Source organism: Crinia signifera, chromosome 6, assembly GCF_055691185.1.
Source record: "Crinia signifera chromosome 6, ASM5569118v1, whole genome shotgun sequence".
NCBI lineage: Eukaryota > Metazoa > Chordata > Amphibia > Anura > Myobatrachidae > Crinia > Crinia signifera.
Genome location: NC_139222.1, coordinates 19,664,719 through 19,681,237, shown reverse-complemented (window position 1 = coordinate 19,681,237; position 16,519 = coordinate 19,664,719). Strand labels below are relative to the sequence as shown.

At 51.2% G+C, this 16,519-nt stretch overlaps 1 protein-coding gene across 8 annotated transcripts in view; it reads right to left on the bottom strand.

The window, feature by feature from the left end:
• LOC146010053 (uncharacterized) overlaps positions 1-16,519 on the bottom strand; it is a 173,072-nt gene that overhangs the window by 11,058 nt on the left and 145,495 nt on the right. For 6 of the 8 annotated variants that reach the window (XR_014444718.1, XM_083150897.1, XM_083150900.1 and 3 more), the window contains exons 3-6: positions 15,820-16,011; positions 13,318-13,429; positions 10,419-10,516; positions 10,037-10,232 (exon numbers count right to left, since the gene is read on the bottom strand). Coding sequence is in view for 7 of the 8 variants with exons in the window: in XM_083150897.1 (XP_083007023.1) it covers positions 10,037-10,232; positions 10,419-10,516; positions 13,318-13,429; positions 15,820-16,011 (598 nt within the window). In the remaining variant the exon portion in view is untranslated. The remainder of the gene's footprint in view (positions 1-10,036; positions 10,233-10,418; positions 10,517-13,317; positions 13,430-15,819; positions 16,012-16,519) is intronic. The other 2 variants (XM_083150902.1, XM_083150901.1) reach the window with 1 other exon arrangement.

The window sequence follows — 16,519 nt, the reverse complement described above, 5'->3', positions numbered from 1 at the left end:
AACTCCCCACCTGACGGTGAGCTACTGAAAAACCTCGGGGTTGAGAGACCACTCGTCTGGATGCAGGTCCTCCCTGCTGAGGAAATCGGCCTCCAGATTTTCCCGACCTGGGAGGAATACCGCCACCAGAATTACCCCTGACCGTTCCGCCCACTGAAGGATCTTTCTTACTTCCTTCATGGCCATGCCGCTTCTCGTGCCGCCCTGTCTGTTTACGTAGGCGACTGCCGTGGCGTTGTCTGATCTTATCTTCACTTGCCGTCCTTGAAGGTATTCCTGAGCCTCCAGCAGAGCATTGTAGATCGCCCTGATCTCCAACACGTTGATGGATAAGTGTCGTTCGTGAAGGCACCACCTGCCCTGGAGGCGGAGGTGAAGCACCACGGCTCCCCAGCCACGGAGGCTTGCGTCCGTCGTCAACACAATCCAGTCCTGAATTGCAAATCGACGGCCTTCTAGCAAATTCTTCCTGTGACGCCACCACAGTAAGGAGTGTCTTGCCTTGGCCGACAAGCGGATCCTTCTGTGAAGATTCAGATGCAAGCCCGCACCCTTCCTGAGAAGATCCCACTGAAACTGCCTTTAGTGGAAACGTCCCCACGTCAGAGCCGGGAAGGCTGCCACCATCTTCCCTAATAGCTGCGTACACAGGTGAAGGCTGATCTTCTGTGGAAGTAACACCCTCTGAACTAGGAGAAAGATCGCCTGGATCTTGTCCTCCGGCAGGAATATTCTCTGAGACTCCGTGTCTAGCCAAAGACCTAGGAATAAGATCCTTCTGGATGGAACTAGAGAGGACTTCTTGAAGTTCATTATCCAACCCAGGCTGGTGAGTGTCTGGGTAGTCAACCTCGCATGATTTTCCAGTAACTCCTCCGTTGGAGCCTTGATCAGGAGGTCGTCCAAATAGGGGATTATGGTCACCACCTGACATCTGAGTGACGCAATGACCACCGACAGAGTCTTGGTAAATACTCTGGGAGCTGACGATAACCCGAAGGGCAGAGCCCTGAATTGAAAATGATCCCGACCGATGGCAAATGGAGAAAAGCCTGGTGAGGAATCCATATCGGGATGTGCAGGTAAGCATCCTTGATATCCAAGGATATCATGTACTCCCCTGGCTCCAAGGAAGCAATTACTGAGTGAATTGATTCCATCTTGAATGGTTGATAGGAGACAAGCAGATTCAAAGGCTTCAGGTTGAGAATGGGCCGGACCGGCCCATCCGGCTTGGGGACCACAAAGAGGTTTGAGTAGTACCCTGAATTCCTCTGAGCTGCTGGAACCGGCATGATGACCTGAGCATCCAACAAGATCCGAATAGCCTCGAGCAGGCTCGCTCTCTTGTCTCGGGTTATCGGTAGTGCCGTTGTGAAATACCGTACCGGAGGTGTGGAATCAAATTGAATTCGGTACCCCTCTGTGATGACCCTGCGAACCCACGGGTCCTCCGATAGGGAGAACCATTGGGTTCTGAATGCCAACAGACGGGCACATACCGGTAAGCTGCTGACGGAAGCTGGTAAACCGTCATGCCACCGGCTTCTGCTGGGGCTTAGGGTCCTGAACTCTTGGGGCGGCCTGAGGACGAGCTCTGGCCCGGGTACCTCTGGACGACTGGAAACCTCTTCCTCGGCCCCGAAAGGGGCGCTGAGTCCGAAAGGACTGAAACGACGGTCCTGCAAACTGTCGCCTGGGTGGAGGGGGAGCTGCCGACGGAAGGAAGGCCGACTTCCCTCCCGTAGCCTGCGAAATCCACTTATCTAATTCTGGACCGAAGAGGATGTCCCCAGAAAAAGGAAGACCCTCCACAGCCCTCTTAGATTCCGCATCCGCCTGCCAAGAGCGTAGCCAGAGGGCTCGTCGCGCAGAAATGGCAATAGCTGAGATCCTTGATGAGATCAAGGACACATCCTTTGCTGCCTCCCCTAGGAACATAGCCGACTCCTTAATGTGTTCGGCTAGGCGGCGCAGTTCATCAAGAGGCATGCCGGTCTCCAAGCCTTCGATGATTAAATCTGCCCACTTGATGTTAGCCTTATTCACCCAGGCCGACACAATGGCCGGTCTGAGCTGAGTACCTGCCGCCACATAAATGGCCTTGAGAGTAGCCTCCATCTTCCTATCTGAAGGATCCTTTAAGGCCGAAGCACCCGGGACTGGCAGCGTAGTCTTCTTGGACAGCCGGGAAACGGAGGTGTCCACTGGAGGAGGAGTCTCCCATCTGCTTAGGGCGGCCGGCTCAAAAGGATACAGAGACGGAAAACGCCTGGGAATCTGGAACCTTTTGTCCGGATTCTTCCACGCCGCCAAAAGCTGATCCTGATTTGGACAAGGGAAGACCACTGACGCCTTCTGAACCCCGCCAAACAGATCAAACTCCTGCGGCTCCGGCGGTGGATCCTCCGGTAAACAAAGGACCTCCTTTACCGCCATAATAAGAGCCTCTATTCCTATTGGAGTAGGCTCCCCCTCAGGAATGACATCCTGAACCTCCTCCCATTCACCATCCTCCATTTCATGAAATGGATCCTGCTCCTCATCCACCTCAACCTCTAAACTAAGAGCCTGATAAGGACGCTTATTACTCAAAGTGGAGGGTCTCTGTGGTCTGTTTAAGGAGCTAGCTAACCCCTCCACAGACCTTGCCAAAGCCGTCGCCCAAGCGGGCTCTGCTCTGCGAGCAACCGCCAATTCAGATGTCAGCTTGGACATAGTACCCGCCAAGGCCGAGGCCCACTGGGGAGCCTGAGAGCCTGCTAGAGGAGCAGATTCGGCACCGGAACATGACTGACAAACAGTGGCGTTCCCCTCCGCTGTGTACTGGGCAAACTTTGCTGTACAAACTGTACAGGCAAAAACCTTCTGTGAGGCTTTGGACCTGCCCGTCATGATCACTGCTCGACCCGGCCCGACTAATGCGTGTGATAACGGAGCAGAACAACCTACACACACACAAACCACACACACAAAGTACAGATACACCTTCCACAAGCCAAAACCTCTGGAGTCTGTGGGACCTGGAGGAGAATAAGCCCTGCGTACACAATGACTATATATAAATGCAAAGCACAATGTATGTCAGCAAAAAATATAACAGAGCTTCCCAAGCTGCAGTCACCTGTGGACAGGAAAGAGTCAGCCTTACTAAGTGTATCAGTACAATGGCCGCGCCATGCCCGCCTCACATTACAAAGCCTGTCCTCTCTTCCACAGTACCTGGCCAGCCTGTGCAGTCCTGTCAGTGCCCGGAGCCACCCGCTGCTAGCACTCCTCTGCGCTACCCACCTCCGGCAATGCCGCCGAGCGGGACTCGCAGCACGAGGACGCGCTGCTTGCAAGATGGCGGCGCCTCACAAACACTGCAGTAAGCGCACAGCGCGGCTGTGCCGAAGAGCAGGGGACGGCGTGTGGGAAGTGCGCTCAGCGCAGTATTCACCACCGGAGGCACCAAACTTCGTGACTGGCGTCCCCTTTAATGGAGGGGCGGCAGGAACACGGGAACGTACGGGCAGGCACCTTTAGCGAGGTCCTGACCGACGGCCTGGAAATCCAGGGGCGCTGAATACCCGGACCCACACCTTTGCTAGGTGGGGAAGGGTTTCACAGATTTAGAAAAAAATAAAAAAAACCTTGCTAATAGCAAAAAAGCTTGAAAACGTGCAGGAGCAGAAAAACTGTGACCTAACTCCCTGGCACAATTTTCTCACTGGGGGATTGTGGGTCTTAGAGGGGAGGAGCCAGTATCCCCTAATTAATATTAAGAAGTGCCTAGCTCCCAGCATTCCCAGCTCTAATACCCCAAAGTGATTCCAGTGGTCCCTGCTGCATGTCAGAGAAAAAGCCACTGGTGAATACAAAATGGTCTCCCCGCTGTAAGGTTCTGGTCTAGGAGTGACCAGGAGAGGGAGAGACATACAGCCGGTGGTTACGTGATGATCTGTGACTGAATGTTGGTGGAGAATCCTGACCACTTGGTGAAGATTTCTAGTTGTAGAGGATGTGAGTGGAATTGGGCATATTACGCCATGTCGGAGGTCGATACCATCGCAGGCCTGAATGGACACCCGACTGAGGGAGAGGAGACATCAGACTTGGGATTGCAGTGTCTTGCCACGCTCTTCTGGTAGATAGATCCTTTGATGTACCTTATCCAACTGGGCTCCTAGATGGATCATAGACTGTGTGGGAATCATGGAGGACTTGGGTCAATTTATGATCCGGCCGTGACATTCAAGAACAGTCACCGCAGTGCTCAGGTGGACTTGGAAAATTCTGGCGATTGTGCCAGGATCAACAGATCATATAGATATGGCAGTATCCGGATACCCTGGTTGCGAAGTCTGCTGCCCATCACTGCCATGACTTTCATAAACACAAAGTGCAGTTGACAAGCCAAAGGGCAGAGCTTGAAATTGAAGGTCCTGTAGTGCAAACTGCAGAAACCGTTGATGTTCTGGCTCATGGGACCTGGCCAATAGGGTATTCCCTGTTACCGTCGGCAACCGCCTGTTACTGACTCTGCCCACTACGCAGTGGGAGGGGATATCGCTGCCACCACCAGGCTCCTACTTGGATGACACCTGGAATCGCCATTACCTCCTCTGCCAAAACGCTGGCACCTGAGTACTACCTGCTGGAGTGTGTGCGTCGACACGCTGCTGATACACCCCCGACTGGCGTTGATTGGTTCCCCACTGGTCACGGACCAGACATCTGCTTCGGAAGCTGGCAGAGCGGAACTTGTAGACGCTGGATGCTATACCCAGAAAAGCCGGAGAACGGAAATATTGCCGTAATTCTGTTGGTCGCAAGAAGAAAGCAGTCGTCTTGGGCAATAGATGGTTTATTTGCTCAAAATAGAAGCTCTTAAAAGAGCCCTCTCCTAGATCCCTAGATACAGATAATCTTACAGCATTCAGATCAGGTAGATGTACAACTTTACAGGCAAAACTGGTGCCTTTTTATCCAAAATCCACACACATCACTACAGGGGGTAAGCCCACCCTGTGGTCTTTAACCAATCATCTTAAGTGCATGAGACATGCATGCACTGGGCACATGCACGGTCAGTATTGACCCCTATGGACAGAGGGGAGTGGTTAGTCCTCTGAGCCACAGCCCACCTGGGGGACCAGGTACCATCCAGGTCCCCAGGAGTCTGCCAGGGGACCAGCTGAACACCTCTGGCCCAGACGTGAGCTCCAGAGATGGGCAGCCCTGATCCCCTGCCCGGGTCTCCTGCTCGCTGACGGAGAGCCCAATGGAGCTCCAAGGAACCACTCAGCTTGTTGGAATGCTGAGGTTCCCTGCCACCTTTCCCTGCAGCTCCAAGCCTGGAGGCTGCCTGGGAAAGCATTCTGTTTTTGGGATACAGTTTGGAGGGGAACCCAGCAGCCCAGACAGAACCCTGGATTCCCTTGGGACACAAGTACAGTAAGTGCATTTTTTATATACAATACATTTCATGCCAATGGTTCATATATACGTGATAATGTGCAGTATGTTTAATACATGGTGTTTTAGTGTGTTTAATACATGGTGTTTTTATATTGTGCCCAGCGCTCAGCACTGGGCTCCCTTAACCCTGCAGCCCAGGAAAGCCATTCTGGCTGCAGGGCTCCTTCCCTTGTGCTGGGAGCTGGCTACCCCAGGCTCCTAGCCTGCCAGAAGCATGCACAGCGTCTCCCCCCCCCCCTAGCGGCTGGGGCACCTGCGGCGCAGCCGCTTCCCCCTAGCCCCAGAGTGCTGGGGGTTAAACCTTTATGCCTCCCGCCGCAGTCTCTGGCCTGGGCTGCGGCGCACCCTGCTGGTGGCCTCCTGCCTCTCCCTCCCCCGATGCCAGGAGGCAGCACGGCGCTGTCACCACTCCCTGCCCCCAGCACGCCAGGGGTTAATGGCGATGCTTTGCCGGAGCTGACCCGGTGGCTGCAGCGTGGGTGAGTTCCGGCTCCCCCTGGCAGGTGCCGCATACCGGGAGTCGGGGAATCCAGACTCTAAGCACCGGGCCAACTTTCGTTAATATGTCCTTAACGACTTTATGAACAGGAAAAATGGAAAATGGTCTATAAATAAATGGAATAAGGGGGCCGATTAGGTATATACCAACAATCTGAGCACACAGTCTTTATTCGATTGCATCCAATTCACGTGTACAGGAACACATCTACCTTTCTTTGATCAATCCTCAAATAAGGCATCAAACTCTGTTTTTACCGGCTGTTTGTAATTCAGAGTCTTGTAAAGGTTTTTTAAAACCATCTCCACTAGCTCCGGATTAAACAAACGTTCATCATCCAGAACTTCACCTGATTCGGCACCAGAAACACCAGAGCGTTCCTGATCAGAATAAAACTTCAACTGATCCACATTCCTCTTCTCTATCCAAACTGGTCTGTGACCTGGACCTTTTATTACTCATGAACTCAACTTTGGTTACAAAGTTCTTTTTCATCCAGCTCATTAAATCAGAAATCTGAGACGACACACTAGGGCCGGCTTCTCCTTTCCTAAGGCAATCCTGACATAGGACCTCTTCTCCACCAAACGACGTATCACAAGCTGGACAACTTTTAGCGTTCTTTTTAGGAGCCGATGGCACAATACAATAAGAAAAAGAATCTAACTTTCTAAAACCAGCAAAAAATATATGAACCAGGGCAGCGGTATATTCTGTTTAGGAGAAGCTTCATCCATGATTCAGGCAGTACAGCATAGCAATCAGGCACTCCAGCACCTGTTACACCGGCAAGGCACTTTAAATACCGATACTTCCGGTATCTGGAACGCAGGCCGCGTGCAGAGAGTGTGCCCGCCGAAAGTTCACGTCATATCTTCCGGTGCCACTCGACTGTGGAAGCGGCTGTAAGAAACCGCCGCCCGCAGTAACTACACCGGACTTGCTACTGCCGCCTCCCCCCTCGTCCCTGCAGCTCCGGGGCACACCGCTGGAGCCGTGACATGTACAGACCGGACACGGAGTCTACCGCTGGCCGTGCATACAAGTGTGAGTCCTGCTCCATACACCAGCCCGGACAAACTAAGGGTAAGGCACCGCCAGCCCCAGTAACACCCTACGGGAGGAGGGGCTCCATACCGCCGGCCCGTATCCATAAAGGGCAAAGCGCCACCATCCCTAAGCTGCCCAGGCTCCAGCAGCATAACCAGAACAGCTAACTAACTACCTGTTACAGACAGAGGAGACAGGAAAAAAACTAAGGATACTAGGGAGGTGCTCAGCTATATAGGGAGAGGAAGAGGAGGAGCTAGATACTGGGGGAAAAAGAAAGAAAGAAAGAGAGAGAAAGAAAGAGAGAAGCATACAAGGAATACAATGCAATGAAAAATGGAACTCAGCTCCTTAAGCAGCTATGGCTGACTGGAGCATAAACTCTGTAACCTGTGACCTCGGAGGAGAGGTACAGGGAGGACTGGCCCAGGCTCTCTGGCAGTGGATCATCGGGTGGCTGATAAGCTCTCAGTGTCCCTCCACACGTGCTGCAGGCAGGAAGGAAGGATCAGTGGTGGGAATCACTGTGGGATGTGCCGCCTACTGTCCCTGCTAGCAAATGGCCCCCAGGGAAATGACCTCATGCAGCGCCGGTAAAATGGCGGGTATCTGGTGCACACCAGGCTGCACTGCTACCGGCACTGCTGCCCATACACCTTTATCCCTGGTGGTCTAGCAGGAGTGGGTGTCATACCAGCCGTCTGCTTGCTAGCGCAGCCCAGCGGTCCCCCACGCCAGGATGCAGCAGCCACTATAACCCTCGCAAGCACGTGGCAGGGAGCGCGTTGCCTCTGGTTATGGTATAAATTATAGACAGTCATATGATCGACAGGTAAAAGGTCGACATGGTTAAATGGTTGACATGAAAAAAGGTCGAGGTGAGTTTTTAATGTTTTAAGGGTGTCTGTCGACATAGGTTGACATGGACACTGTCTATGTGTACGGCTCGCTGCGCACTATTTTATTCTCCCTCCATGCCCTAGTGGATGGTAGGGCATGAAATACCGCCTGTCAGCACATGTCGGCTGAAAATTTTGTAAAAATAAAAAATGCATGTCGACCTTTTGACCTTTACACCTTGTCGACCTATTGTGTTTCGACTTTTAAACCCTGTCGACCATATGACGGTCTATGATGAGTCTGTCTATGACCAGTCCGGACACCGTTGCCTTTTCAGTGTGGTGCCCGGCTGCGGCTGTAGTCTCCCGATTGCCAGGGGACTGTTGCGGTCACTCGCAGATGCCTGGTGGTGCTGCAGCCACCGGGCCCAGGTAATGGAGCAGCAGCGCTGGTGTCTCATAGACCCCCTGCAAAGCTGCGCTGTCACTGACTCCAGTCAGTGTAAAAATAAGATGAAAAATAAAAATAAGAAGTAAGGCTGCATATAGCCCACTCTCTATGGTGCATGTTGGCTCCTGCCAGCACCAAAATAACCGAGGTTAGCTGGCCTGGAGGCGGGATAGAGGAGGGGAGGAGCCTGGTCTGCCAGTGAGGAAGGAGAAGTTTAATCTCTCGGGTGCTGGAATGCTCTCTCTCCCACTCCACTACCCAGCATTAGCCCTGTGGCCCTTAACGTGTCCCGAAGAATAAAATAAGGGGAAATGGCTTCTGATGTATGAGATACACCAGAGAGTGTGGGGAGGACACTGGTCAGATCTCTGGGCTGGTAACACACAGTGACATGATGTGAGGGGAGAGCAGGAGTATAATAGAGGCTGATGGCTCCTGATGTATGAGATACACCAGAGAGTGCGGGGAGGAGACTGGTCAGATATCTGGGCTAGTAACACACAGTGACATGATGTGAGGGGGAGAGCAGGAGTATAATAGGGGCTGATGTCTCCTGATGTATGAGATACACCAGAGAGTGCGGGGAGGAGACTGGTCAGATCTCTGGGCTGGTAACACACAGTGACATGATGTGAGGGGAGAGCAGGAGTATAATAGGGACTGATGGCTCCTGATGTATGAGATACACCAGAGAGTGTGGGGAGGAGACTGGTCAGATCTCTGGGCTGGTAACACACAGTGACATGATGTGAGGGGGAGAGCAGGAGTATAATAGGGGCTGATGTCTCCTGATGTATGAGATACACCAGAGAGTGCGGGGAGGAGACTGGTCAGATCTCTGGGCTGGTAACACACAGTGACATGATGTGAGGGGAGAGCAGGAGTATAATAGGGGCTGATGGCTCCTGATGTATGAGATACACCAGAGAGTGTGGGGAGGAGACTGGTCAGATCTCTGGGCTGGTAACACACAGTAATATGATGTGAGGGGGAGAGCAGGAGTATAATAGGGGCTGATGGCACCTGATGTATGGAGATACACCAGAGAGTGTGGGGAGGAGACTGGTCAGATCTCTGGGCTGATAAAACACAGTGACATGATGTGAGGGGAGAGCAGGAGTATAATAGGGGCTGATGGCTCCTGATGTAGGAGATACACCAGAGAGTGTGGGGAGGAGACTGGTCAGATCTCTGGTCTGGTAACACACAGTGACATGATGTGAGGGGGAGAGCAGGAGTATAATAGGGGCTGATGGCTCCTGATGTATGAGATACACCAGAGAGTGTGGGGAGGAGACTGGTCAGATCTCTGGGCTGATAAAACACAGTGACATGATGTGACGGGGAGAGCAGGAGTATAATAGGGGCTGATGGCTCCTGATGTATGAGATACATCAGAGAATGTGGGGAGGAGACTGGTCAGATCTCTGGGCTGGTAACACACAGTGACATGATGTGAGGGGAGAGCAGGAGTATAATAGGGGCTGATGGCTCCTGATGTAGGAGATACACCAGAGAGTGTGGGGAGGAGACTGGTCAGATCTCTGGTCTGGTAACACACAGTGACATGATGTGAGGGGAGAGCAGGAGTATAATAGGGACTGATGGCTCCCGACTCCCCCACTAGGCAGCTGCATTGCCCTCATAAGTTTGGTATGAGAGATGAGGGTGTAGGAGAAGAAAAAGCTGTATTGGCAGAACAAGGAAAATATGTAAAAAGTGATTATTCCTCACCTGTGCTGATATCTGTAGGGATTTCCTTCTCCTTACACTGCTGGTCACCCCTCATATATGAGTCTTCTGTGTCTGTATCCTCCTCCTTTTCTGTCACACAAGACTCTTCTCCTTCTGCCTTAATGTCAGTCTCATCCGTCTCTTCTTCTCCCTTTATTTCTGCTTCCTTAATATCAGACAAATCTTCACACTGAACCTAAAAAATACCATTAGTAATGTCTGATGTCTTGGAGATTACACAGTAGAATATCAGTGTATAAGACACACACACACACACACACACACACACACACACACACACTCACACACACACACACACACACTGCAATTCATATAGTGACAGTCACTTTGGTATATTGGGGAGAACCTAATTCCCACCTACCTGATCCTCCTGTGGGGTCCTGTGAGTCTCCTCTGTACATTGCTGGGAGTAAAGAGGACGGGGACATCTCTCTGGGGTATCTCTGTTACTGGGCCCATCTGTAGGAGACACACAGTGACTGAGGACATTGTATATATGTGATTATCCTGGGAATACAGAGGACAGGGACATCTCTCTGGGGTATCACTGTTACTGGGCTCATCTGTAGGAGACACACAGTGACTGAGGACATGGTATATATGTGATTATCCTGGGAATACAGAGGACGGGGACATCTCTCTGGGGTATCTCTGTTACTGGGACTATCTGTAGGAGACACACAGTGACTGAGGACATTGTATATATGTGATTATCCTGGGAATACAGAGGACGGGGACATCTCTCTGGGGTATCACTGTTACTGGCCCCATCTGTAGGAGACACACAGTGACTGAGGACATGGTATATATGTGATTATCCTGGGAATACAGAGGACAGGGACATCTCTCTGGGGTATCTCTGTTACTGGGCCCATCTGTAGGAGACACGCAGTGACTGAGGACATGGTATATATGTGATTATCCTGGGAATACAGAGGACAGGGACATCTCTCTGGGGTATCTCTGTTACTGGGCCCATCTGTAGGAGACACACAGTGACTGAGGACATGGTATATATGTGATTATCCTGGGAATATAGAGGATGGAGACATCTCTCTGGGGTATCTCTGTTACTGGGCCCATCTGTAGGAGACACGCAGTGACTGAGGACATTGTATATATGTGACTATCCTGGGAATACAGAGGACGGGGACATCTCTCTGGGGTATCTCTGTTACTGGGCCCAACTGTAGGAGACACGCAGTGACTGAGGACATGGTATATATGTGATTATCCTGGTAATACAGAGGACGGGACATCTCTCTGGGGTATCTCTGTTACTGGGCCCATCTGTAGGAGACACGCAGTGACTGAGTACATGGTATATATGTGATTATCCTGGGAATACAGAGGGCGGGGACATCTCTCTGGGGTATCTCTGTTACTGGGCCCATCTGTAGGAGACACACAGTGACTGAGGACATGGTATATATGTGATTATCCTGGGAATACAGAGGACGGGGACATCTCTCTGGGGTATCTCTGTTACTGGGCCCATCTGTAGGAGACACGCAGTGACTGAGGACATTGTATATATGTGACTATCCTGGGAATACAGAGGACGGGGACATCTCTCTGGGGTATCTCTGTTACTGGGCCCATCTGTAGGAGACACGCAGTGACTGAGGACATGGTATATATGTGATTATCCTGGGAATACAGAGGACGGGGACATCTCTCTGGGGTATCTCTGTTACTGGGCCCATCTGTAGGAGACACACAGTGACTGAGGACATGGTATATATGTGATTATCCTGGGAATATAGAGGAGGGGGACATCTCTCTGGGGTATCTCTGTTACTGGGCCCATCTGTAGGAGACACGCAGTGACTGAGGACATTGTATATATGTGATTATCCTGGGAATACAGAGGGCGGGGACATCTCTCTGGGGTATCTCTGTTACTGGGCCCATCTGTAGGAGACACGCAGTGACTGAGGACATTGTATATATGTGATTATCCTGGGAATACAGAGGGCGGGGACATCTGTCTGGGGTATCTCTGTTACTGGGCCCATCTGTAGGAGACACACAGTGACTGAGGACATGGTATATATGTGATTATCCTGGGAATACAGAGGACGGGGACATCTCTCTGGGGTATCTCTGTTACTGGGCCCATCTGTAGGAGACACGCAGTGACTGAGGACATTGTATATATGTGACTATCCTGGGAATACAGAGGACGGGGACATCTCTCTGGGGTATCTCTGTTACTGGGCCCATCTGTAGGAGACACGCAGTGACTGAGGACATTGTATATATGTGATTATCCTGGGAATACAGAGGGCGGGGACATCTGTCTGGGGTATCTCTGTTACTGGGCCCATCTGTAGGAGACACACAGTGACTGAGGACATGGTATATATGTGATTATCCTGGGAATACAGAGGACGGGGACATCTCTCTGGGGTATCTCTGTTACTGGGCCCATCTGTAGGAGACACACAGTGACTGAGGACATGGTATATATGTGATTATCCTGGGAATATAGAGGAGGGGGACATCTCTCTGGGGTATCTCTGTTACTGGGCCCATCTGTAGGAGACACGCAGTGACTGAGGACATGGTATATATGTGATTATCCTGGTAATACAGAGGACGGGACATCTCTCTGGGGTATCTCTGTTACTGGGCCCATCTGTAGGAGACACGCAGTGACTGAGGACATGGTATATATGTGATTATCCTGGGAATACAGAGGGCGGGGACATCTCTCTGGGGTATCTCTGTTACTGGGCCCATCTGTAGGAGACACACAGTGACTGAGGACATGGTATATATGTGATTATCCTGGGAATACAGAGGACAGGGACATCTCTCTGGGGTATCTCTGTTACTGGGCCCATCTGTAGGAGACACACAGTGACTGAGGACATGGTATATATGTGATTATCCTGGGAATACAGAGGACGGGGACATCTCTCTGGGGTATCTCTGTTACTGGGCCCATCTGTAGGAGACACACAGTGACTGAGGACATGGTATATATGTGATTATCCTGGGAATACAGAGGACGGGGACATCTCTCTGGGGTATCTCTGTTACTGGGCCCATCTGTAGGAGACACACAGTGACTGAGGACATTGTATATATATGTGATTATCCTGGGAATACAGAGGACGGGGACATCTCTCTGGGGTATCTCTGTTACTGGGTCCATCTATAGGAGACACGCAGTGACTGAGTACATTGAATACATGTGAGATTAGCAGATAAGTGAACAATATCACGTACAATAAAATTAAGTCTCTTCTTACCCAGTGATGTGAGGGGCTGGTGATTATCCATCATCACATCCTTGTTCAGATCCTTGTGTTCCCCCTCCTCCATGGAGAGATAGACAGTGACATCCTGACACCTTATCGGAACCTGACACACACAATGATACAGTCATCACCCAGACACATCCCCCGATGTTACTGTATAATGCCCCATTCCCAGCAGTCACATCCCCCGTTGTTACTGTATAATGTCCCATTCCCAGCTGTCACCTCGGTACTTGTGTACTTTCACGGCGCCCAATATATCGGATGTGATATCGGCCGATATATCCGCCAATATATCGAGGCGATGTTTTACCTGTTCATAACCCCACTATCCACTACACATGCAGTTGAATTTATATTGTGTGGCGAGCGCAGCGAACCACCGAGCCTGAAGCGTGGCAAGCGTAGCGAGCCCCACGAGGGGACACTGAATACTGCGCTCGCCGTAGTGGATAGTGGGGTTACGAACATGTAAAAAAATTGCATCGGATCGCATCGATATATCGGCCGATATCGCATCGGATATATTGGCCAATATCGCATCCGATATATCGGGCGCTGTGAAACTACACAAGTACCGTCACCTCTTCGGTCACATTCCCCGGTGTTATTGTATAATGCCCCATTCCCAGCAGTTACCTCTCCGGTCACATCCCCCGGTGTTACTGTATAACGTCCCATTCCCAGCAGTCACCTCTCCGGTCACATCTCCTGGTGTTACTGTATAATGTCCCATTTCCAGCAGTCACCTCTCCGGTCACATCCCCCGGTGTTACTGTGTAACGCCCCATTTCCAGCAGTCACCTCTCCGGTCACATCCCCCGGTGTTACTGTGTAACGCCCCATTCCCAGCAGTCTCCTCTCCTGTCACATCCCCCGGTGTTACTGTATAATGTCCCATTCCCAGCAGTCACCTCTCCGGTCACATCTCCTGGTGTTACTGTATAATGTCCCATTCCCAGCAGTCACCTATCCGGTCACATCCCCCGGTGTTACTGTATAACGTCCCATTCCCAGCAGTCACCTCTCCGGTCACATCCCCCGGTGTTACTGTATAATGTCACATTCCCAGCAGTCACCTCTCCGGTCACATCCCCCGGTGTTACTGTATAATGTCCCATTCCCAGCAGTCACCTCTCCGGTCACATCTCCTGGTGTTACTGTATAATGTCCCATTCCCAGCAGTCACCTATCCGGTCACATCCCCCAGTGTTCCTGCATAACGTCCCATTCCCAGCAGTCACCTCTCCAGTCACCCTCCTCCCCCCATGCGTTACTGTATAATGTCCCATTCCCAGCAGTCACCTCACCGGTCACATCCCCCAGTGTTACTGTATAACGTCCCATTCCCAGCAGTCACATCCCCCGGTGTTACTGTATAATGTCCCATTCCCAGCAGTCACCTCTCTGGTCACATCCCCGGTGCTACTGTATAATGCCCCATTCCCAGCAGTCACCTCTCTGGTCACATCCCCCGGTGTTACTGTATAATGCCCCATTCCCAGCAGTCACCTCTCCCATCACATCCCCCGGTGTTACTGTATAATTCCCCATTCCCAGCAGTCACATCCCCCGTTGTTACTGTATAATGTCCCATTCCCAGCAGTCACCTCTCCCATCACATCCCCCGGTGTTACTGTATAATGCCCCATTCCCAGCAGTCACATCCCCCGTTGTTACTGTATAATGTCCCATTCCCAGCAGTCACATCCCCCGGTATTACTGTATAATGTCCCATTCCCAGCAGTCACATCCCCCGTTGTTACTGTATAATGTCCCATTCCCAGCAGTCACCTCTCTGATCACATAACCCGGTGTTACTGTATAATGCTCCATTCCCAGCAGTCACCTCTCCGGTCACATCCCCCGGTGTTACTGTATAACGTCCCATTCCCAGCAGTCACCTCTCCCATCACATCCCCCCCGTGTTACTGTATAATGTCCCATTCCCAGCAGTCACCTCTCCTGTCACATCCCCCCGTGTTACTGTATAATGTCCCATTCCCAGCAGTCCAGTGTTGCAAGTAAGGGGGTACGGCGTGGTACGGAGTACCTGTAAGAAATATGTTGCAGGTACGCAGTACCACTTACCCCTGATCCACTGTCATTTCTATTTTCATTTTAAGTCTAAATATAATGCATCCGCAGCCCCCCCCCACCCAGCGTTATGATTGGTGCTGTATGCAGCTACCGGCTACTGCTGATTTAGCCTGTCACACTGACAGGCATCAGCAGCGCCGACAGCATGAAGAGCAGGCTCCACTATTGTAAGCACAAGCTGCCTGGCTCTCCCCCAAGCAAGAGCCAACCCACCCCCAGTCATTCCCTGTTTCTCATTCCCTGTCTCCTGTGTCCACGCCTCTATTGTCATTTAGTCACTCCTCTAGCTTTGTGTGACCACGCCCCCTGATGACACATGACCATGGCCATTTTTGGTGGAGGCTATAAGTACCACCAAGAAAAAAATTCTACTTGCACCACTGCAGCAGTCACCTCTCCGGTCAGCAGCTGAATGATCGTGTTGGTGAGTTCCAGGATCTTTGGCTCTTTGTCTCTCCCATGAATCAGTGAGTAAGGTGGGGGCACCGTTATAGGGCTCTGGGTCCTGCTCAGTCCTCCTGATACACAGGGACAGATACTGGATGTCTCATGCTCACCGGATCTCTTCTTCACTAAAGTGTAATCCTGTGTATTGGAAAAAATATACTATCACTGCATACACTCCCAGTCACGTCCCTGTATTATTACTATAGATATAAGTGACGTCACAGTGACACTCCCAGATCCCGTGACCTCCCCAGTCACGTCCCTGTATTATTACTATAGATATAAGTGATGTCACAGTGACGCTCCCAGATCCCCTCACCTCCCCAGTCACCTCCCTGTATTATTACTATAGATATAAGTGATGTCACAGTGACACTCCCAGATCCCCTCACCTCCCCAGTCACGTCCCTGTATTATTACTATAGATATAAGTTATGTCACAGTGACGATCCCAGATCCCCTCACCTCCCCAGTCACGTCCCTGTATTATTACTATAGATATATGTGATGTCACTGTGACACTCCCAGATCTCCTCACCTCCCCAGTCACGTCCCTGTATTATTACTATAGATATAAGTGATGTCACAGTGACGCTCCCAGATCCCCACACCTCCCCAGTCACGTCCCTGTGTTATTACTATAGAT